This window comes from Microcaecilia unicolor, chromosome 5 (genome assembly GCF_901765095.1).
Source record: "Microcaecilia unicolor chromosome 5, aMicUni1.1, whole genome shotgun sequence".
Taxonomy (NCBI): domain Eukaryota; kingdom Metazoa; phylum Chordata; class Amphibia; order Gymnophiona; family Siphonopidae; genus Microcaecilia; species Microcaecilia unicolor.
The window spans coordinates 182344675-182368358 of record NC_044035.1 but is presented as its reverse complement, the minus strand read 5'-3'; the positions used below and the strand labels follow the sequence as shown (position 1 = coordinate 182368358).

At 45.2% G+C, this 23684-nt stretch overlaps 1 protein-coding gene across 1 annotated transcript in view; it reads right to left on the bottom strand.

The window, feature by feature from the left end:
- Positions 1-19024, bottom strand: part of LOC115471220 (chymotrypsinogen A-like) — a 35977-nt gene extending 16953 nt beyond the window's left edge. The window contains exons 1-4 of the mRNA XM_030204925.1: positions 18950-19024; positions 18017-18120; positions 17161-17237; positions 6562-6643 (exon numbers count right to left, since the gene is read on the bottom strand). Coding sequence (XP_030060785.1) covers positions 6562-6643; positions 17161-17237; positions 18017-18120; positions 18950-19010 — 324 coding nt within the window. The 5' untranslated portion in view covers positions 19011-19024. The remainder of the gene's footprint in view (positions 1-6561; positions 6644-17160; positions 17238-18016; positions 18121-18949) is intronic.
- Positions 19025-23684: the final 4660 nt, after the last annotated feature.

The following is a 23684-nucleotide window of genomic DNA, read 5'->3' as shown; positions in this document are numbered from 1 at the left end:
TGTTTCCCTCGATAGATCTGGAAACATTTGAATTCTTGAACCTAGAAAATTGTCTTTTATATGGCTGAAATACAATTTAAGAATATTATTACGGTCAATCTCAAGGGCAAACGTCACCACTACAGTGGTCCTTTCCGTTATTATTTCCAATGAGTTTTCAAGAATTTGAGTCACATTCAGATTAGGTAAAGAGGTATTCCTAGCATTTCTTATACCCGAAATATACTGAATTCTTGTTATGGGTGGAATATGGTCAGAAGGTATAAGTAAAACTTCTGTAAGATATTTCTTAAACATTTCTAATGGTGACATTAAAGGTGACTTAGGGAAATTTAAGAGTCTTAGGTTATTCCTCCTAATCTGATTTTCCAAATATTCAATTTTGCGATACTGAAAGTTTTTGTCCTTAGAAACATTTGAGGTAAAGTTCTTAAAAGTTTTTACTTCATTTTCAAGTACCTCAATCTTGGCAGCGTGGCCCTCGAGCTTGCCAGAAAAATCCCCCTGGATTTGTTTGATCTCAGCCATCTCTCCTCTCATTGAATTGGAAAATTGCTGCAGGGTAGAATTCAAACCCTGAATTGCTTCCCAAAGACTCTCTAGAGTCACAACAGCCGGTCTCTGATATCCTCTGTTTGTTCCGGGTGCATTCTCCTGTGAGTGCAAGGAGAGGGAATGTGCCTCCTGTCCTCGCAAACAAGCTGTTTCCACAGGAGAGGAAGTTGCTATGGGGCCTCCTCCTGCAGCAACCAGGGTCTGTCCGTTGTCGGGTACACCGAAGCTCTGCTCCTCCGAAGCAATTCTAACATCTCCAGGTCTCGGAGGGGCTGTATTCGAGGGCGGACTCAACGTAGCTCCCTCGACACTATGTTCCCGATCTTCTAATGGGTTTATCGAAGTGCCCATCGGGGATCCCAGCGCTCGCAACCCCATCTCCTCTAGAGTCGCCTGTCTCATGGTGGAAGTTTCAGAACGGCTCGTGGAGGTGAGCACGTTAGTTTTTCCCTTCCTTTTCCCCATAACAAGTATAGGGAAAGTTCCAGGTTTTTTTTTACTAGAGATCAGGAGGTGCTGCAACGCACGTCTGTTTCAGACGCCATCTTGAACCTCGAATTTTTTATTATTTTGTTTATTTGTTACGTTTGTATCCCACATTTTCCCACCTATTTGTAGGCACAATGTGGCTTACATAGTACCTTAAAGGCGTTCGCCAATTCCGGTATGAACAAATACAAAGTGATGTTGTGGTAGAATAAAGTTCATGTGTAACAGACACGTTAGGGAATTGTAGGGAGGAAGAGTTAAGTTATGTCCATTACGAGCTTTGGTTTCGTTGTGTTGCTGGGTTCAGGCATTTAAGTTGGATCGATGGGGTATGCCTTTTTGAACAGGTTAGTTTTAATTTCCTGAGGAGAGAGTAAATAGAGAGGGTTTTCTTACCTCAGGGGGAGTTCTGTGAGGTCTGTCAGGAGTGAAGGTTACAGATAGAGTGGAAAAGCTTAAGAGGGTTAAATTTACAGAAGTGTTTTGTAGTTTCCAAGGGAAATCCTACCCTTTAAACCTTTTACCTTAGGTGGAGGCACGAAAGGTATCTGACAGAATTTGGATCCAGGAGGGCCTAGGGTTCAACGTAGGACAGAGTGCCTGTTGCCTGTGTCTCTGATCCATCTCCCGAGAAGAAGAGGTAAATACAGAGAAGATGGAGTCCACAGCTTAGGAGGAAAATACCAAAAAAGGAGAAGAGGAGATTCTCTACCCATGGGTAAAGGAGAAAGAGGCAAGATAAACTATATTTTTTATTATTTTTATATTCTGCATTCTTATTGATTTGAAGACTTTCAGTATACTTTATTAATTCAGAGCAAATCCTGGACTGAAGTGTAAGTTTGTAGACGTGGAAGTAAGTGGCAGAGTGAGTGATTCAAGGGCCAAAGTTCTCCCAGCCCTAGCTAGTCCAATCCTTGAATTTCAAAGGTTTCAGTGTCGAATCTGAGAGTGCTGCATCCAGGGCCGCCGAGAGGGGGGGGACAGGGGGGACAAAATTCCCGGGGCCTGGGCCTCCAGGGGGGCCTGGCGCCACAGTCCCACCCGCCTCCGCCATCGGGTCGGGCCCCTTCCACCCAAACCCCCGCCAGCAGAAGTGCAGTCTTCTGTTCTGACTCCGGTGTGCGCGGCCCACACAGACGCGCTCCTCTCAACTGATCTTCGCTGTACTCTGCAGGGCTTCTGTGCGTCTGTGCATCTGACGTGCAGGACGTCAGACGCACAGAAGCCCTGCAGAGTACAGCGAAAATCAGCTGAGAGGAGCGCGTCTGTGTGGGCCGCGCACACCGAGTCAGAACAGAAGACTGCATTTCTGCTGGCGGGGGTTTGGGTGGAAGGGGCCCGACCCGATGGTGGAGGCGGGTGGGACTGTGGCGCCGGGCCCCCCTCAGGGGGAGGGGCGATGACGACAACCTGGGGGCGGGGCCAGGGGCCCGGGGGCAGCCTTGTCCCGGGCCCGGCCCAGTGTCTCGGCGGCCCTGGCTGCATCCCCTTAAGTATGTACTCCTGGTTCCCCCCCCCCCCCCCTACACAGATCGAAGAGTGCCTATGAAGGATCCTAGACCAGCAGGCCTCATACTGCAAAAAGTCAATAACCACTGTGTACAATACCCTTTTTTCAACCTACTTTCCAAAGAAAAAAAAAAAGCTTATGAGATCCTGTTCACACCAAATTTTCAAGATAGAAGGGGCAGGAAGGGGGTGTTTATTTTTCCAGTATAGACATATGAGCAGATTGTGTACACAGGCATGAATTTGTGCATCCCACAAAGCAGGCTCTTTTTGTTTTGGGTGGAACTCCCTTTTGTATAAGAAGTCTAGGGGCCCTTGTACTAAGCTGCCTCTATATGGAAGGCTGACCCTTAGCGGTAGTACCACAAGACCTCTGCCAGGGGTCATTGGTACCATTTTAATACCTGTCGTCAGATGGGGCTGGGAGAGGAGGGAAATCTCTCCTGCCCTGTCCTCCTTATCCACAGGGATTACCCCCAGGTAAATCCTGGAGGTGATAATAGAGGTTTAGTGATGTGCGGGGTGGGTTGGATTGGAGTGAGGGGGAGGGGTTTTGCACCAGGGGTGGGACTTCACTAAAAGTTTGATTTGGGGGATCTGGAGAGATCAGATTGAGTGGGTGGGCCTTCTGGAGAGGATCGGAGTGGGTGGGGGTTATGTTCTTTGTAGGGGAAAATAAGAAAAGGAGCTGTTAACTTGAAGGGGTTTGGAATCGGGGTGGGAGGTGGTGGTGGGGAAAGGTGTGCTGCCATGACAGTACTTTTTTTTTCATTGGGCTGGCATCATGTTATATGCTGTGACAGCGTGGTGCTCCTGCACCATCTGCCACAGCAAGTAATGTGGTGCCCATGCAGTGAGTGTCTGCCCTGACCTATACGGATTGTGGAGGAACAGTGAGATATATTTTCTGTCTACCACTATTCATATAATAGCTGAAAATATAAGAATAAAAAAAGTTATACACTTACTGGCCATTGATAAACATATAAATTAATTTGAAAACTGACCCCATCGAATATACATCTGATTGGTACCTATTTGTTTAAAGTTAGGCCTGCTATATAGCAGCATAAGGTTAAACACACAACTTATTTGTTTAGGGTCCTTTTACTAAGCCACCTGCGATAGTGTGGGCGCGTGTTTTTGGCGAGCATTGAACCATTTTTTACCGTGGCTGGGAAAACAGGCTTTTTTCAATATGGGCACTAAATGGCTGTGTCCTAGAATTAAAAGTAGCGTGAGGCTATTTACTGCCTGAACCTTTACCACCACCATTTACCTAGCGGTAAGGGCTCACGCGCTACATGCGCGATACTGAGGCAGCGTGTACCAGTGTGGCTGTGTTGCGATTACCGCTGGGAATGCCCCCGCGGTAGAAAATAGAAAAATATTTTCTACTGAGGGGAACAGCATGTGCCAACTTCGACATTACCAAATAGCCCTACCGCCACTTTGTAAAAGGGCCCTTAGTAACCAGTGCTTTTTTTGTGCCAGTACGCACCGGTACGGTGTACCGGCGCCTTTTTTTGAGGTCCAGCTCACCTGCCCGCTCCCTTCTGTTTGTGCTCCCTGCTTTGAAATCTTTAGTTTACCCAAAGTCATGACGAACCGGCAGTAAAAGCAGCAGGCAGGCTCGCCTCCTCGTCGCTCCCCTTCCCTCTCAGCATGTCCCGCATTCCTCTGATGTAGTTTCCTTTCCGCGAGGGTGGGACGTGCTGAGAGGGAAGGGAAGCGACGACGAGGCGAGCCTGCCTGCCTGCTGCTTTTATTGCCGGTTTGCCGCGATTTCTGGTAAACTAAAAATTTCAGGGCAGGGAGCATGGATGCACGAAAGGAAAGTTGGGGAGCTGAGGGAGGGCGGGGGTGATGGGGTTTGAACGAATCACTGGACATGGAGGGGATGGGAGGGCAGGGGAGAGAGGAGAATCGCTGGACATGGATGGGAGGGGAGGGCAGGGGAGAGGAGAATCGCTGGACATGGATGGGAGGGGAGGGCAGAGGAGAGAGAAGACATGCTGGACATGGAGGGGAGGGCAGGGGAGAGAGAATTGCTGAATATGGATGGGAGGGGAGGGCAGAGGAGAGAGGAGACATGCTGGACATGGATGGGAAGGGAGGGCAGGGAAGAGAGAATTGCTGGGCATGGATGGGTGGTGAGGGCATGGTAGAGAGGAGAATCACTGGACATAAATGGGAGGGGAGAGCAGGGGGGAGAGGAGAATTGCTGGACATGGATGGGAGGGGAGGGCAGAGGAGAGAGGAGACATGCTGGACATGGATGGGAGAGGAGGGCAGGGGGCAGAGGAGAATCACTGGACATGGATGGGAGGGGAGGGCAGGGGAGAGAGGAGAATCGCTGGATATGGATGGGAGGGGAGGGCAGGGGAGAGGAGAATCGCTGGACATGGATGGCAGGGGAGGACGGGGCAGAGGAGAATCGCTGTACATGGATGAGAGGGGAAAGCAGGGGAGAGAGGAGAATCGTTGGACATGGATGAGAGGGGAGGGAAGGGAAGGGGAGAGAGGAGAATCACTGGATATGGATGGCAGAGGAGGACAGGGGATAGAGGAGAATCACTGGACATGGATGGAGGGGAGGGAAGACAGGAAGGAGATGCACATGGATGGGAGGGCAGGGCAGGGGAGAGAGGAGAAATGCTGGAAATGGATGGAGAGGAGAGCAGGAGATAATTGCTGGACATGGATGGATGGAGGAGTTGGCGGGGAGAGAGGAGAGATGCTGGACTTGGATGGAGGAGAGGTGAGAGAGAATTATTGCTTTATATGGATACAGGGGAGGGAAGAGAGAGGAGAAATGCTGGTCATGGATGGAGGGAAGGAGAGCGGAGAAGTGCTGGACATGGATGGAGGGGAAAAAAGAAAAAAAAAAGAAGATGCACATGGATGGAGATGAGGGAAAGGGAAGAGATGAGAAAAACTACACATGGAGAAAATAGGCAAAAGCTGGATCCACGTTATACCTCCTCCAGTCAATTTCATGGAGGAGGACCCAGCTTTTATTTATGGATGGAGGGCCAAAAATGAAGAAGAAAGGAGGAAAGTAAAGAAATAAATGGAAAGGAAGCCCTGGAAATAGAGTTAAGAGAACAGATAGAGAGCAGCAGAATCAGAGACTGGGACCGATATGGATAAAAAAACAAAGTCACCAGGCAACAAAGGTAGAAAAAAATCATTTTATTTTCATTTTAGTGTTTGGAATATGTCCAATTTGAGAATTTACATCTGCTGTCTTATTTTGCACTGGGTATACTGGAGCTGTAAAAGTTTACAGAAATTATTTATAATGAAAAAAAATCACGTTATTTTTTTCTCCTATACTAGTATAATATTTTCAATGATGTCTGTTTATATGTGCCATGGCTGGTATAAAGGGTGTGGGTAATGTGGGTGTGGCTATAAAAGGGGTGGAGCCATATGTGGTGACCCTGCCCATAATGAGTACTGGCACCTTTTATTCTACAAAAAAAAGCACTGTTAGTAACCAAATATTGCCCCTAAGCGTATAAGTGTTGACTCTGTCTTTGCCCCTTCTCAATGCTGGCCCCTTCTTTTGCAAATAAATTTTGACCACTTAGCAATTAAATAAAATTTGACCACTTAGCAAAAAAATAAAATTTAAATGGTCCAATTTTCTCTGTAAAAGTGCTGAGAATATATATGTAAGTGACTTATGTGTTGCCACCTGCATATGAGAGGATTCATAGTTAGAGACGAGCAAAAAGATCATAATCTGGGACTGCAATCCAGTGCCTGGAGACTTTTCTGTTTGTGGGGTTTATTGGATTTGACTCTGTGTGTGTGTTGTTTTGTTTTTGTTTTACTGGTTACAGGCTGCTTTTTCTTAGACACCAAATTCTGTCCCTGAAGGCCTCTCTAGTAGATCCTCCAATAGTAGATGCATTGTATAAGTCAGTTCTGAAAGCCCTGAAGGGCTATGCTGAGTTTTATCGGAGATGACGTGATGGACATGTCCATGTGACTCACCTTAGCCATGGCGATGGTCTGCAGCTGTTCCTCGTTTGAAATTCTGTCATGCTCTCCAATGACAACAAATTCAAGGTCTGGCCTGCAACAGAGCAAACAATGCTGTAAGTAGTGTGGGGCTTGGCTTTTAATTTATTCGGGCAAAGTGTTGGATGGATACAGTCAAATTTCTAAGTTATTCAGTGGTTACCATACCATTGAAAATGAGGAGTTTCCAGATTCTAGCACTGTTTCCTACTGGCATGGTGGCTCTACTTGATTTAGGACCTGAGGTATTTTGAGTCAGTAGGTGGATTTTACTGTGAAAGTTCAACAGTCAGAAAACAGAGGATGGTGATGGAGGCAGAGGTCCTCCATGTTTTGCCAAAGAGGAGATGAAAGACAGGTGCTGTGAGGATTTCCAGAGCAGGACAGAACTTCATTGGTAAGTTATTTGCTGGGAAATTGCTTTTAAACTTGTGGAAAGATAGAGTTAAAAAGGTAATCTCAGTGTCTTTATTTTTAAGTTACCCATTTAGCAAAGACAGTTTAAGGAATAAGGATTTCTTTGGTTGTTCAGCATTTAAAGTCTCTAAGTGTACAGCACTGCGTACATCTAGTAGCGCTTTAGAAGTAAGTAGTAGTAGTATTACAGTCCCATAGGCTAGCAGTTAAGGGATTATTCTAGAGTTTACCATAGCATGAGTGTACAGCAAAACTGATAGTCACAGGAAACCCCAGTTTAGAGTTTTAACTGTAGTTTGCAGCATAGTTTAGCTTTTTCAAATAAAGGAATACAGAGCTGTATTTGAAAAGGCTAAGCTGTGCTGCACACTGAAAACTCTAAACTGAAGCTTCCTTTGACTAATCAGCTCTGTATTTCTTTATTTGAAAAGGCTAAGCAGTGCTATCTGTTAATGCTTTAGGCTGTGGCAGAAAGTTCAAAGCTACCAGAGAATGTAGTAACAGCAGTTAGTGTGTCTGGGTTTAAAAAAAACAGTTTTGGAAAAGTCCATATTCTGCTATTGAGACAGACATGGGGAAGCCACTGCTTGCCCTGGGATTGGCAGTGTTGTAAATGTAACTATTTACTGTACTTAAGTAAAAGTTTTGTTCCTTTTACTTGTAAAGAATTACAGGATAACATTTGTTACTTTTACCGAAGTAATAATTTCACCAATTTTTACTACTTTTACTTAGTTACATCTGATGCTTGCAGTTAAAAGTAAAAAGTAAATCAGAAAGGAGATGTACATAAGTACATAAGTAATGCCATACTGGAAAAAGACCAAGGGTCCATCGAGCCCAGCATCTTGTCCACGACAGCAGCCAATCCAGGCCAAGGGCACCTGGCAAGCTTCCCAAATGTACAAACATTCTATACATGTTATTCCTGGGATTTTGGATTTTTCCAAGTCCGTTTAGTAGCGGTTTATGGACTTGTCCTTTAGGAAACCGTCCAACCCCTTTTTAAACTCTGCTAAGCTAACCGCCTTCACCACATTTTCCGGCAATGAATTCCAGAGTTTAATTACACGTTGGGTGAAGAAAAATTTTCTCCAATTTGTTTTAAATTTACTACACTGTAGTTTAATCACATGCCCCCTGGTCCTAGTATTTTTGGAAAGCGTGAACAGACGCTTCACATCCACCTGTTCCACTCCACTCATTATTTTATATACCTCTATCATGTCTCCCCTCAGCCGTCTCTTCTCCAAGCTGAATAGCCCTAGCCTCCTTAGTCTTTCTTCATAGGGAAGTCGTCCCATCCCCGCTATCATTTTAGTCGCCCTTCGCTGCACCTTTTCCAATTCTACTATATCTTTCTTGAGATGCGGCGACCAGAATTGAACACAATACTCAAGGTGCAGTTGCACCATGGAGCGATACAACGGCATTATAACATCCTCACACCTGTTTTCCATACCTTTCCTAATAATACCCAACATTCTATTCGCTTTCCTAGCCGCAGCAGCACACTGAGCAGAAGGTTTCAGTGTGTTATCGATGACGACACCCAGATCTAAATGATGATTCCTTAGTAAACCAAATGAAACAGCAAAACTAGGAACAGGATTTTGCTATTGCAAACCTTGTCACTCAAACAGTGGATCCTCTCATCTTAAATTTTGCTGTTCAGTGAATGTAACCTATAAGAACAGTGGAGTTGCCTATGTTTGTTGAACTGGTTACTAGTCTCCAGTCAAACAGAACAGTGATGAACTGGGTCACTTTAAAGTGGAGATGAAGCTGAAGCTGGTTCCAATTCTTGGTGAACATACATCTCTCTGTACCACAACAGACTGCACGACATCCCATGGGAAATTTTACATTGGGGTAGCTGTCCACTGGATTGATAAGTCTTTAGGGAGGAAGTCTGCTTGTCTGGCCTTAAGACTGAAGAGTTCCCACACATTTGATGTTCTCACATCAGTTCTCAAAGATATTCAAACAGAGTTTGCCATCAGATGAAAAATTGTTAGAACAGATGATTCCAACTTTGTGAAAACCTTCTTTGTAATAGGACAGTATGATAATGATGAAGATGCAAGTGATGAATTAGACAGCACTACCAATGCTGATGATAATGACAATAATAATGATAAAGTACTCTTGGCTATATGGAAGTCAAGTGTTTTAGAGATTCCCTTGATCATAACCTGCAGACGCAGTCAGAAGACGTCAGCAATATTGCAAACTGGCATGATTTGATGGAACTTTTTATCCGACAGAACAATCCACTTTCTGCTAGTGCAGTTGCATGGTAACATAGTAAGTGGTGGCAGATAAAGACCTGCATGGTCTTTCTTTGGTGTTTCTGGGACATAGACCATAGAAGTCCGCCCAGCTCTGTCCTTGTGTTCCAACTACTGGAGTTGCTTTCAAAACCCACTCCAGCCTATCCGATTCTGCCTTGTCATTAGCGGGACAAAGACCATAAAAGTCTGACCAGCACTGTCCTCACATTCCAAATTACTGGAGTGTCCATCAAAGCTCTCTCCAGCCCATCCTAAACCGGATTGTTATATGCGGGGCTCAGACCATACAAACCAGCCCAGCACTGGTCTTAGTTGATGCAGCCAGAGGCACCATCTAAGCACCACTTGAAATGCAAACACATATGCAGCCTTTTTTGGTTTTTTATTTCATTAATTTTCTAATTAGAGATCCTATGTGTTCATCCCATGCCTTTTTGAATTCCACCACCTCCCTCGAGAGGGCATTCCAGACATCAACCACCCTCTTCAGGAAAAAGAATTTTCTGACTTTACTCCTAAGTCTACCACTCCACAACCTCAATTCATGTCCTCTAGTTTTACCACTTTCCCTTCTCTGGAAAATACTGTATTTGTTTCTATATTAATACCTTTCAAGTATTTAAATATCTGTATCATATCTCCCCTGTCCCTCCTCTCCTCTAGGGTATATTCAGGTCATCCAATCTCTTCTCATATGTCCTTTGGAGCAAGCCCCATATCATTCTTGTTGCCTTTCTCTGGACTTCTTCAAGTCTTTTTACATCTTTAGCAAGATACAGCCTCTAAAACTGAACACAGTACTCTAGGTGGGGCCTCACCAATGACTTGTACAGGGGCATCAATACCTCCTGCTGGTTACACCTCACTCTATATAGCCTAGCATCCTTTTGGCTACGGCCACCGCTTTGTCACACTGTTTTGTCGCCTCTCACAACCTAACGCTTTCGTCTCCCTTGGATTTCTACCCTCTAAGTGCATCACTTTGCACTTCTTTGCATTTGAATTTTAATTGCCAAACATTAGACAAGTCTTCTAAAATCTGCAGTTTCTTTTTCATGTTTTCCACTCCCTCTGGAGTGTCCACTCTATTACAAATCTTGGTATCATCCGCAAAAAGACAGACCTTATAAACCTTCGGCAATATCGCTCACAAATATATTGAACAGAATTGGCCCCAGCACCGATCCTATACACTATTACAGTTTTGGTAGCTTTGGCTCTCATTCATCTATTTCTCATGGTGAACAGTTTTTTTTACGTCCGTTCACAAAATATACATATTTACGTGGTTTTTCTATATTTTTCTATATTATCCAATAGTTTTATATATTTAATACTTGTTTTATTTTACGTTTTATTTTACATTTTTGTAATTATATATTTATGCGTGTGTTTTTCCTGAAGCAGGCAACTGTATTGCTGAAACATGGACCGTGTCAAGTCTGGTTTCTCAATAAAAACTTTTCTATAATCAACCTGTGGATATTTGTTCTGTTTGGTTGGCCTTTATTCCTTCCCTACTATAGTTGCTTTTGCTTCTTCGTAGGGGATTTTTCCTTATTTTTTGGGGTGTCTGAGCTAGATCAAGGCATTAGCAAACTAGGAACATACCTAGGGTCTAAGGCCAGATGCACTAAACTTAACGAGCCATTAACAAGCAAGTAGTAAACCCTGGCATGCACTAAAGGCCATTTTCCTATCATGGTAGCAGCTAATGAAAACGGAATGCAGATGATTATAATGAGCTGCACTACCGTTGCAATTTTATTATAATGAGATGCACTAACGTTTACCGATTCCCCTTACCGTGGAAAACCTAATGTGAGGTCTGCACCTCTCGTTAGGCTGGAGCTGCTCTGAACGGACCCATGGAGACCAGTGGGAAAAGCGCCTAACACCCATGCAAAAAAAAAAAAGAAAAAAAAGAACAAGCTGCGTGTCCCAAGTGCTCGTCAGGGACGTCCTTGCCTATCACAGCACCTTCACATGGAGGTGTGAGGGCCCGGCCCGGTGGCAGACGGAGGGGGGGGGGGGCGGGTGGAGGGGGGAGCCGCAGCGGTGACGACTTTAGGGGGGGGCGGCGTGCGTGGGCGGTGCCTCGAGGGTGCGGAGGATGGCGGGGAGGCCGGGGCTGCGGGAAGCTGTCATTTCAATGCAAGGGATAGCGGTGGCAATCTCGGAGGGGGGGCAAAGGACGTCCATAAAGGACGTCCATAGGCACAACTTGTCTTTTTTTATATATAGTGAAGGACGTCCATAAAGGACATCCTTGGCATGCACAGAGCAGCCAGCATAACGCTTGGCTGCTCTGCGCTTGCTCTACCGGCCGACTGGCTGACTGTTTAACGATGGAATAGAGAATGCAAGTGAACTACAACAAGCAGCTCATTTGCATTCCTATTCCTTGATGCATGCCCGTTCCTTACCGATTTGCTAAGGGAATCGGTAAGGGAAGGGCTTTAATGATTTTTTAGTGCATCTTGCCCTAAGTTTAGGAGAGCCCTGTCAGATGTGCTCAGCACTGAAGAAGTTAGACTGGGCAGTTGTCTGGCTTTTTACAAGACTATATTCATGTCTAGAAGTAGCTAGAAGATGGCCAACATATCTGAACGTTTTTCAGAGTTTAAAATCTCTATCTGCATATCTCCAGTCCTCCCTCATAAGAGTGAGCCTTCCCTGCCTTTTTCAGGGTAACTAATGCTAGTCAGAGGAGACTATGGGTAGGATTCAGCTGTCAGAGAAACGCTGGGAAGGCTGCTTCACTCACAGAAAGGGATGTGATGAGCCTTATATATAGAAATTAAGTTGTTGAGAGAGATTCAGCAGGACAGGGCCGTGCCGATGCGGTAAGCGAGGTAAACACCGCAGGGGGGCGCCCACCTCTGGAGGGCGCCACCGCGGTGCTTACCCTCGCCCCGCGCCGCCGAGGCCTTTAAATCTTTTGGTCGCAGCAGCATCAGTAAAAGCGCTGCCGACCAGTGGCGTAGCAAGGGCGGGGCGGTGGGGGCGGTCCGCCCCGCCCCGGGTGTCACCAGAAAGGGGGGTGCCGCCGCTCCCGCTGCTCTTCATCCTGGCACCCCCCCCCCCCGCACCAGCCCTTTAAAAATAAATTGCCGACGCGATAGCGAGCGCAGCACCTCGTGTGCAAGTAAAAGAAGCGGATCCGATCATCTCATTGGGCCTTCCCTCACTGTCCCGCCCTCCTCTGATGCAACTTCCTATTTCCTCTAGGGCGGGACAGAGAAGGAAGGCCCAATGAGATGATCGGATTCGCTTCTTTTACTTGCACACGAGGTGCTGCGCTCGCTATCGTGTCGGCAATTTCTTTTTAAAGACCGGGTGGCAGGGAGAAGACAAGGCAGGGTGAGGGTGGGGGACAGATGGGGTGAAGGTGGGGGGGACTCGGATAGCAGAAGGGACTGGGTGGGAGACAGATGGGATGAGGGTGGGAGGCACTTGGATAGCAGAAGGGACTGGGTGGGAGACAGATGGGGTGAGGGGGACTCGGATGGGCAGAAGGGACTGGGTGGGAGACAGATGGGGTGAGGGTGGGGGGCACTTGGATAGCAGAAGGGACTGGGTGGGAGCCAGATGGGGTGAGGGGGACTCGGATGGGCAGAAGGGACTGGGTGGGAGACAGATGGGGTGAGGGTGGGGGGCACTTGGATAGCAGAAGGGACTGGGTGGGAGACAGATGGGGTGAGGGGGACTCGGGCAGAAGGGACTGGGTGGGAGACAGATGATGGGGTGAGGGTGGGGGGCACTTGGATAGCAGAAGGGACTGGGTGGGAGACAGATGGGGTGAGGGGGACTCGGATGGGCAGAAGGGACTGGGTGGGAGACAGATGGGAGAAGGGGCATGGAGCTGGAACTGGGGTCTGAAAAGTGAGCAGGAGGGAGAATGGGGTCATGCCTGGGGCAGGGGTGGATGGGAGAATCAATGGATCTGGAACTAGGGGCAGCCGCAGGTGGGAACTGGGAGCCGAAAAGAGGGGGCAGTGAGAGAGGGGGGATAGATCCTGGATGGAATGGGGAGTGAGAGGGAGGGCAGACCCTGAATGGATGGGAGGGGGAAAGAGAGAGGACAAATGGTGAATCGAAGGAGCAGAGAGAAAGGGCAGACAGTGGATAGAAGGGAGTGAAAGAGCAGACAGTGGATGGAAGGGACAGAGATAGAGGGCAAATGCTAGAGGGAAAGGAGAGAGAGAGGGCAGATGGTGGATGGAAGGGGGAGAGAGAGATGGCAGACTGGGGCAGATGGTGGATGGAAGGGGCAGAAATAGAGGGCAGATGTGGATGGAAGGAACATTAGAGAGGGCAGACACTGGATGGCAGAGAGAGAGCGAAGACAGATACTGGATGGAAGGAAGACGGTGAAAAGAAGATGAGGAAAGCAGAAACCAAAGACAACAAACTGTAAATATATATTTTTATTATTTTGCTTTAGGATATAGTATTTTAGCTGTGTTAATAAATGTTTATAAATAGAACATGTAAATAAGGTAATCTTTTTATTGGACTAATTTTAATACATTTTGACTTAACTTTCAGAGAACAAAACCCCCTTCCTCAGATCAGGATAGGATACTGTAACAGCACTATACTGTATTGACCTGAGGAAGGAGATTTTGGCCTCTGGAAGCTAAATGTATTAGTCCAATAAAATGGTATTATTTTATTTTCTGTATTTGTTTTATTTCTATTTGTTAATTTGTAAAGTGGTGATTGGTATTTGTTAGTTTTTTCAAATTTACATCTGCTGTCTTTATATTTTGCACAGTACTAGGAGACATTTTCTGTTTCTGTGGTGTTGCATTGTATGCAGAGTCTGGCATCAGGGGTTCAGTTTAATTTTTGTCTAAATAGAAAGTTTATGATTACTTATTCTATAGTGGATTAGGGTGTATCTGTGTTTGTGAAAAAGACATGGCTTTCAGTTGGCATTGACTGTGCAGGATTGACGATCTGTACTATTCTGTCTGGTTTCGTTTTACAATAGGTGAATTGATGTTCTAGTGCTCACTGTAGTGCTTAAGATGCTTTCCTTTTCCTTGTGTGACTCGTAGAAACGACTGCTTATGGCATGGTAAAATTGCTCTATAGGTCGTGAGTGTTTTGTATTCTCGGTATGCCTAGTACTGGATTTGGGGGGGGGGGGGGTGTTAAAAAATGACCGGCCCCGGGTGTCAACTACCCTAGCTACGCCACTGCTGCCGACGTCTCCCTTCCCTTGCACTCGTTGGTTCCCTCAGTGTCCCGCCTTCTTCTGACGTCAGAAGAAGGCGGACACTGAGGGAACCAAGAGCGCAAAGGGAAGGGAGACGTCGTCAGCGCTCCGCTTTCACTGACGCTGCTGCGACCGGAAGTAAAAGATTTAAAGTCCCCCGGGTGCGGAGGGAAAGGCAGAGAGGCATGGATGGGAGGGCAGGGCCCAGGGAGAGGACAAATTGCTGGAAGGGGAGGGGAGAGAGGATTGCTGGCTATGGATGGAGGAGGGAAGGGCAGAGAGGGACAAGGATGGACATGGGGGCCCAGGGAGAGGACAAATTGCTGGAAATGGAGGGGAGGGGAGAGAAGAGGCAAGGATTGCTGGCTATGGATGGAGGAGGGAAGGGCAGAGAGGGACAAGGATGGACATGGGGGCCCAGGGAGAGGACAAATTGCTGGAAATGGAGGGGAGGGGAGAGAGGAGGATTGCTGGCTATGGATGGAGGAGGGAAGGGCAGAGAGGGACAAGAATGGACATGGATGGGAGGGCAGGACCCAGGGAGAGAGGAGAAATTGCTGGAAATGGATATAGAGCAAGAAATGAAGAAGAAAGGAGAAAAGTAAAGAAATAAATGGAAAGGAAGCCCTGGAAATGGAGTTAAGAGGACAGATAGCAGCAGAATCAGATACTGGACCAGCATGATTGAAAAAAGAAAGTCACCAGACAACAAAGGTAGAAAAAAATTATTTTATTTTCATTTTAGCGTTTGGAATATGTCCACTTTGAGAATTTACATCTGCTATCTTATTTTGCAATGTATAGCAATTTGTTTCTAAGAATATTGCTGACAATTCCTTTCAGTGTGGCAAGTGGTGAGCGATCATTTCATGGGGGGGGGGGGGGCGTGATCATTTTCACGGGGGGGGGGGGGGGCGTGATCATTTTCACGGGGGGGGGGGGCACCAACTGATAGTCTGCAGGGGGGCGCCAGAGACCCTAGGCACGGCCCTGCAGCAGAATTTAACTGGGTAGGCCTTAGAGCAGATAGTGACACTTAACCAGATTCTGCTCTAAATATCTGCTTGATCCACTGTGGCACTATTCAGTTAATAATAATTACTAAAGCTCAGTATTCCTAATTCAAACTAAATTAACTATCCAGTTAGTACCAGGATGGTCCAGGGATGGAAAGCCTGGAGTTTCCTGTTTAGTGACCATTTTTGATCTGCAAACTGGGTAAGCCCCTGAATAAAGTTAGGACAGCAAAAAGGCAGTCCTAACCTTATCTGGGTTGTTATCTAGGTACTGCTCTGAATATCGGCCATTACCTAGATAACGTATGGCAGCTGCGCAAAACCCAGATATTCAATATCAGTGGACAAATTAGGCCTGACATTGAATGTATGGGTCAAATTCAGTGAACAGTGGTCAATGTCTTTAAAAACAATGACTGTTGCTGGCTAAATATTGGTGGGGGAGGGTTGGAAAACCTCCAAATACTGATTCATAGTAACATAGCAATTACAAAATAACACTTCAAAACATTTTCCCCTCATCTCCTGTTCTGACCACATGTACCCAAAGAACCAACGCAGATATAATTTCACACACTTGCACACATGTACAAACAGACATACACTGACACACAAACACTCTTGCATGCATGCAAATACGTACAGGCATACCAACCTACAAATAAGAGATACACACACATACAAAAGAAATATATATAACCACAGACAGGCACAAGCCTCTGGATTCTATATAGGTCACCCAAAGTTGGGTGTGGATCATAGAACTGTGCACAAACTAATTAGTTGATTAGGGGTTAAAAATCAGTTGGTTTTAACAAGCACTTAACTGGTAGTAATTGGGAGTTACAGATGGATCTGCTACACCCAATTCTATAACAGCGTGCATAAAATTCATAGTGTGCATCTGAAGCGGGGTCATAGCCATGGAACAGGCATGGGCAGGTCAGGGGCATTCTCAGGATTTAGGCACACCGTTATAAAATGTCATTTATGTGCCTAACTTCCATTAGCTGGGCACAAGCATCTACACCAGGTTTTGTCAGGCATAAGTGCCTCACCCAAAGTTAGATGTGAGATCCGTGCTAAGCTAGTATTCTGTAAAGGGTGCTCAGAGCAAAGCGCCTTTTGCAGAATACTAGTGTAGGAAATGCCATTAGCCATGCATTGCATGCTTTCCTCACTTGTTGGAATTATGTGTTGTACATGTAGTTGACATCCTGGAAATCACAAGCTGCTTCTGGTGTCAGAGACCCTTAGAGCTGTTATCCTTGAAACTAGTATCACAGTCTGCAGATTTCGCTCACTGTAGGTTTTCTAGAATATTCTGCCTTTTATTGCAAAGAACCAGGAATTCCTTAGTACCGCAGGATAAAATCCATATGATCTGTAGCTTCTTGTCAGCTGCATTCCTACCCTACCCTACTTGCAAGTTGCATATTAACATTCATAAAACATATATGAAGTAATGTCACATTTATATTAGTTGACTTGTTTACTAATAATCTATTGGATCACTTCATTTTGCAAGTTGTTCATTGATAGCAGTTACATGACACCAGAAGAATAGTAATCTAAGGGCCAGAGATGGCCCACAGATAGTATAAGCATTTTCTCTTACCGTGGATCACAGTGGGCAGCTGTTATAACCCAGTTTTCATTGATGATTGATCCTCCACAGTAGTGAGAGCCATAGTACTAGAAAAAGGAGATTTAATTTTAATCAGGCAGTGGCATCTGTAATATACACAGATGGCAAGGGTGGCCCAAACCAGTGCTGGAGATTGAAGGCCAATGAGTGAGGTTTTCCTCACGGGCCCCAGCCATGTCTTAAACCAGCTCTAGCATATATGCATTCCACTAACAAACACGTTCTAATCAAATTAAAAATACAATTACTGGTAAAAGTGAATCAATTTTTCACTCTTTTTGAAAAAGTACAAAGACTAGCGGAGACTCGAAGTTTCATGGAAATACTTTAAAAGCAAATAAGAATAAATATTTGTTCACTCAGCAAATAATTAAGCTCTGAAGCTCATTGGCAGAGGATGTGGTAACAGTAGTTGCTGTATCTGGATTTAAAAAAGGTTTGAACTCCCTGGAGGAACAGTCCATAGTCTGCTATAGAGAGAGATAGGGGAAGCCACTGCTTGCCCTAGGATTGGTAGCATGGAATGTTGGTACTATTTGGGTTTCTGCCAGGTACTTTTAATCAGCTTCCTGAGGTTTAGTCCCTTTGGAGCTGACTGTATTGTTCCATGTGTATTAATACAAAATAATTAGCGGGATTAAAAGTGGTGAGAGTAATATGGGTGGTTGGTATATCAAAAAAATAAACGGGGAATGAAATGTTCTCAGTTCAAGCACCTAGAAGGGCTGATTTTATGTTGCATAGGTCCTATTAACTTGCCAAAAAGATAGTACTCATACATTTATATCATAAACCAAATGAGTTTCTCAAAGATGAGGATTATTACCTGTAGGGACACTTGCCAGGGCCAGGAGCCAGGAATTGCTTCTTCTCCATTGATGATCCTTTGCAGGTTGCTCACAACAGGTGGAATAGCAGGAACTCCACAGTCTAGATAACAACAGTGCAACAATGTTAATGCATTGCTATTATATATCAATAGAGTGCTATATCCCCAAGGCTACTAAGATCAAGTGCATGTTGAAGACAAGCTTCTATAAAGCATTTCTCTTGTGACGAGCATAGAAACATTTAGCCTGTATTTCTTTGCTCACTGAGAATAGAATCTGTTGAAACAGAGGTTCTTAAAAATCTAAAGTATTGAAAACTGCAGAGCAGTATCTGTTGACTCTTGCACCTTTTCTGCGCTGGTGTTTCCCCCCCTCCCCTCTCCCCTCCCTGTGTCTTATGTGATCCCTTACTAATTTTAGCCTCTGGAATATAACCCTATGAGATGAATAGGAGAAAGTTCTAAAAGGGCAGTGGTATAACAGGTTGCTCATATTTACATAAGGATATAGAACTGGTGCATAAGGATATAGAACTAGCACTTTAATTGGAATTGTACACTTATGCACCTAAGTGGTAGCAAAACACCCAAGCGTTATTCTGTAAATGCAAGAGGGTGTTCACATGGGAGGTCATGGGCAGGGCTGACGCATATGCACGCAACTTACAAACTACAGAAAGTTGCATGCACACTTGCTGCATTTAGGTGTCTGCAGTTAAGCCAGGTCTATGGCTGGTGTAGCTCTGGGTGCTTTAAATGGTATGGCACATCTATACCGGGTTACGCTAGTATTCTATATCAGAATCTGGGCGCCAAAAAGGCCTATATAAAATAGGCTCCCACCATTTAGATAGAAGAGCGCAGTTATAGAATTGCTCCCTATGTGACGTTGAGAGTGATCAGTAAGAGTAAATGCCATCCAATACTTACCCTGACCATACACGATGCCAATATAGGCCAGACCGAGAGCCCACAGGAAGTTCATGTTCATTCCTTATAATGGTTGCATACAGAGGTTCTGCATATTCTGTTCCTTGCTTTATATAGCGCTCACTCAGTGACCTTCAGCAGCGTATGCACACACCTGCCCTCCTGTATCACCTTTCCACTGTCCTTGAAAGGCAGGAAAATTCACAGTTGGACATTTGGTCTTATGTGAATTCATGTTCTTTGTTTAACTTGCTGTTATCTCCTTATGTGAAAGTTTGGGCTGAATATATATTTGTTCTTTGTAATATTAAGGGATTGGTTCATTGAAAAGTTTTATGGTCTGGAAAAAGGAAATAGCCAAAGAGGTCTGCTACCCAACTCCGTGCCCATGTTGCATGAGCAACGCAGAAATTTAGTAGTTATTTATTATTATAACTTGCTATACCGCCTTACCAAACTGGCAGATCCAGGCTGTTCACAGGCTAAAATACATCAAATAGAAGAAAGGAACTACAATATTTAATAGGAAAGAGAACAAACTATTGTGCAAACACATAAAAACACTAGGGGTAAACAGGGAGAAAGGGTGGAGGGAAAGGAGACCTAAACTGGAGTCCCAAGCACTGGAACGCACTACCTCGCCACCTTAAAACTCAAGTGGACCATGCCCTTTTCAAGAAGTTGTTAAAGACATACCTCTTTGCCAAGACCTACTCCCCAACTTACTCTGCTGATTGATGCATCCCCTATCCCTTACCCTGCCTAGCTCACGCTGTTAGATTCTCCTCCCCTATTTGCTTCTTGTATACTTGCCTAAGTTTTAACTTTGTACTTCTATTTAATTCTCTGTAAGCCACATTGCGCCTGCATGAGTGGGAAAATGTGGGATATAAGTAACCCATAAATAAATCAGCAAGGAATCGACTGAGAGAAAAGATATCAAGGAGAAACTGACCAGGAAGAGAAAACTAGGGAAAAGGGGTTAACAAGTCTATTCCCAAAGCTCTGGTTACTCCTGATAATACCCTCACAATCTCGAACAGCTTGAAAATTCTTGGGGTCACGCTGGACAGCCATCTGTCGCTTGATAGTCACATTAAGCAGATTACGAAGAAAATGTTCTTATCTTTGTGGAAGCTTAAACGCATCAAACAGCTCCTGCCAAAAGATATATTTCGAACCCTGATTCATTTTTTGGTCTTAAGCCACATTGATTACTGCAGTGGAAGTTTCGCTGGTTGTTCCCACTATATTCTGAAGAAGCTCCAGACGGTTCAAAACACCGCAGCCAGACTGTTCTTTGGTAAATCTCGTTACGACAGTGCGCAGCCTCTTCGTGTGAGACTTCACTGGCTTCCCATTAAGGACCTTATTGATTTCAAGATCTGTGCCTTAACTCACAAGATCATTTATGGCGAAGCACCAGGTTACATGTGTGATTTGATTGATTTACCTGCTAGAAATTCCTTGGTGTCATCTCGAACTTATCTTAATCTGCACTATCCTTCATGCAGAAATCTAAAATACAAGACAATTTTCGCTTCTTCCTTTTCGTTCATCAGCCCGCGAACCTGGAATGCTTTGCCGAGGCTCCTGAAAGAGACATCGGATCATCAAACTTTTAAAAAAATTACTAAAAACTTATTTGTTTAATAAGGCCTACCCCGAAGTCAACAATGCTGTTTAACCCCCCTTTTTTTCCCATTTGGTTAGTTTACCCGCTCTTTACCCTCTGTCAGCTTCTCTTTTGTTGCTCCTGTATTCCCATCCGTATTCTCTCCTTTTAGCTACTCTGTACTTAATTTGTAAGATTTTTTACTGGAACAAATTTAACCTGTTGTATTATGTAATTTTCTAGTAACTTTGTTAGCCACATTGAGCCCGCATAAGCTGGGAAAATGTGGGATACAAGTGGACCAAATAAATAAATAAATAAACAAACCATTATTACTGAATGCTGAATGGAAGAGCCAGTTTTTCAAGTTGCATTTAAAATTTTTATAAGACTGTTCCTAGTGGAGTGGCAGAGGGAGTGAATTCAAGTGAAAAAGAGCTGCAAAGAAGAAGACCCAGTGTCTAGTTGACTCAAGTTGGGCAGAACGAGGGCCAAGGAGAACAAGTCGAAAGTCTTGGCAGTGTGCTTCAGTAGCTGAACTGAGCATGAGTGGGAGTGCCAGTGTCAGCAGCCTAAATACACTGCCAACTTCTGCACTACTCAGGCAGCATGGGCACGGAGCTGGGCAGCAGACCTGGCTAGTGAGGTTTGGACATCTCTGCCAGCAAAGATATGATTTAAATGCCGTGTGGGGCGGGGAGTCTGCCCATCTATACCATCTCTTAGAGATCTTATGTACTTGTCCCAAGATTTTTCGAATTCCAATACAGACTTCTTCTCCACTACATTCACTGGGAGGCTGTTCCATGAATTCACCACCCTTTCTGTGAAGAAGTACAGTGGGGGAAATAAGTATTTGATCCCTTGCTGATTTTGTAAGTTTGCCCACTGACAAAGACATGAGCAGCCCATAATTGAAGGGTAGGTTATTGGTAACAGTGAGAGATAGCACATCACAAATTAAATCCGGAAAATCACATTGTGGAAAGTATATGAATTTATTTGCATTCTGCAGAGGGAAATAAGTATTTAATCCCTCTGGCAAACAAGACCTAATACTTGGTGGCAAAACCCTTGTTGGCAAGCACAGCGGTCAGACGTCTTCTGTAGTTGATGATGAGGTTTGCACACATGTCAGGAGGAATTTGGTCCTCTCCTCTTTGCAGATCATCTCTAAATCATTAAGAGTTCTGGGCTGTCGCTTGGCAACTCGCAGCTTCAGCTCCCTCCATAAGTTTTCAATGGGATTAAGGTCTGGTGACTGGCTAGGCCACTCCATGACCCTAATGTGCTTCTTCCTGAGCCACTCCTTTGTTGCCTTGGCTGTATGTTTTGGGTCATTGTCGTGCTGGAAGACCCAGCCACGACCCATTTTTAAGGCCCTGGCGGAGGGAAGGAGGTTGTCACTCAGAATTGTACGGTACATGGCCCCATCCATTCTCCCATTGATGCGGTGAAGTAGTCCTGTGCCCTTAGCAGAGAAACACCCCCAAAACATAACATTTCCACCTCCATGCTTGACAGTGGGGACGGTGGTCTTTGGGTCATAGGCAGCATTTCTCTTCCTCCAAACACGGCGAGTTGAGTTCATGCCAAAGAGCTCAATTTTTGTCTCATCTGACCACAGCACCTTCTCCCAATCACTCTCGGCATCATCCAGGTGTTCACTGGCAAACTTCAGATGGGCCGTCACATGTGCTTTCCGGAGCAGGGGGACCTTGCGGGCACTGCAGGATTGCAATCCGTTATGTCGTAATGTGTTACCAATGGTTTTCATGGTGACAGTGGTCCCAGCTGCCTTGAGATCATTGACAAGTTCCCCCCTTGTAGTTGTAGGCTGATTTCTAACCTTCCTCATGATCAAGGATACCCCACGAGGTGAGATTTTGCGTGGAGCCCCAGATCTTTGTCGATTGACAGTCATTTTGTACTTCTTCCATTTTCTTACTATGGCACCAACAGTTGTCTCCTTCTCGCCCAGCGTCTTACTGATGGTTTTGTAGCCCATTCCAGCCTTGTGCAGGTGTATGATCTTGTCCCTGACATCCTTAGACAGCTCCTTGCTCTTGGCCATTTTGTAGAGGTTAGAGTCTGACTGATTCACTGAGTCTGTGGACAGGTGTCTTTCATACAGGTGACCATTGCCGACAGCTGTCTGTCATGCAGGTAACGAGTTGATTTGGAGCATCTACCTGGTCTGTAGGGGCCAGATCTCTTACTGGTTGGTGGGGGATCAAATACTTATTTCCCTCTGCAGAATGCAAATAAATTCATATACTTTCCACAATGTGATTTTCCGGATTTAATTTGTGATGTGCTATCTCTCACTGTTACCAATAACCTACCCTTCAATTATGGGCTGCTCATGTCTTTGTCAGTGGGCAAACTTACAAAATCAGCAAGGGATCAAATACTTATTTCCCCCACTGTATTTCCTCGGGTTACTCATGAGTCTGTCCCCTTTTACCTTCATCCTATGCCCCCTCATTCCAGAGCTTCCTAACAACTGAAAGAGACTCATATCCTGTGCATTTTTGCCACAGAGGTATTTAAATGTGTCCGTCATATCTCCTCTCTTGCACCTTTCATCCAAAGTATACATATTGAGATCTTTGTTTGTCCCTATATGCTGTATGACAAATTCCACTGAGTATTTTAGTAGCTGCCCTCTGGACTGACTCCATCCTGTTTATATCTTTTTAAAGGTGTGGTCTCCAAAATTGTACACAGCACCCTAAATGAGGTCTCACCAGAGACTTTTATACAGAGCTGTTATCACCTTCTTTTTTTCCTGCTGGCCATTCCTCTCCCTACCCATCCAAGCTTTCTTCTGGCTGTCACATTTTTTACCTTTTTGGCCAGTTTAAGGTCATCGCATACAATCACCCCAAAGTCTCGCTTCTCTTTAGTGCACAGAACTACTTTACCCCCATAGGCGCCCGGTATAAGAGGCTTGAACAGGCTAAGCCTCCCCACTCCTCTCCTGCTCCTGTCCGTGCCAGGAGTCAGGACCTGGATGATTGCATTAACACAATATCATGCTAATACAATCATCCGGGTCCTGGGTGGCACGCCAGGAGCAGGGGAGGACAGACCCAGAAGCAGGCAGCAAGAAGAAGC